General features: G+C 45.3%; 1 protein-coding gene across 1 annotated transcript; it reads right to left on the bottom strand.

The window, feature by feature from the left end:
* LOC119586719 lies at window positions 1-624 on the bottom strand (the record flags this gene model as incomplete). Its single annotated transcript, XM_037935449.1, is given in 2 exon segments — window positions 1-242; window positions 369-624. Coding segments are annotated over 2 exon segments (379 nt in total), but the record flags the coding sequence as incomplete, so codon positions are not given.
* Between the last annotated feature and the right edge of the window lie 126 nt (window positions 625-750).

Here is a 750-nt window from a genome sequence, read left to right on the forward strand (position 1 = left end):
TATCTCTCCATGGTATAAAGGAAAAGGAAGGACAAAGGAATATTGACATCATCTGCTAAGTCCAGAGAACATACGTCGGCGTGATCAGCGAAATGAATCCAAGTTATCTAAAGCCACTTTTAACCACTGGTGTAGGATATGCATTTACCAAGAAACTGCGGCTCGTTTTCGATGAAGCAGTGGAGATTTGCGGTGCACCTGCCGAGCTCCCCCCTCATTCCTCCGCAGATTTCGTCTGGCCCCTGCAAAAGAAGATAAACAAAGGGTTATTTCGTTATCTGTTATGGAAAGGTTCATTTGTTTTTATACACACAATCCGAATTCTTTCGGGACAAACAATTAAATACACACACATACACAAGCCTTACCTTGGCACACTGGCATATGTTGCACTGATCCACATATGTTCCGTGGCCGCAGTTCATGTTGCCAAGTTCGCCCTGCGCGCATCCTTGGCCTATCCTCCTGCCGCACCCCATAGGCCCTGCTGGGGCCCTAGAAGGAAATGTGCTCGTGTCCATCGCGGGTTGTGGGATACCCGGTCCTTGCAAAGGATATCCGAGCCTCACCAGAGGCTGCGAGGAACTAGGTCTTTGCCAAGGATTCACAAGTTGTTGCCCATTACTGCAAGGAGAAATCTTGATTATTTTCTTTTAAGCATCCCCTTGCAATAAGTAATGTTTAAAGAAAGTTAACAACAAGTAACGATATCTATTAGAAGGATGAATACAAGGATGAAAGTAATTCGTG

This window comes from Penaeus monodon, chromosome 21 (assembly GCF_015228065.2).
Source record: "Penaeus monodon isolate SGIC_2016 chromosome 21, NSTDA_Pmon_1, whole genome shotgun sequence".
Classification (NCBI taxonomy): Eukaryota; Metazoa; Arthropoda; class Malacostraca; order Decapoda; family Penaeidae; genus Penaeus; species Penaeus monodon.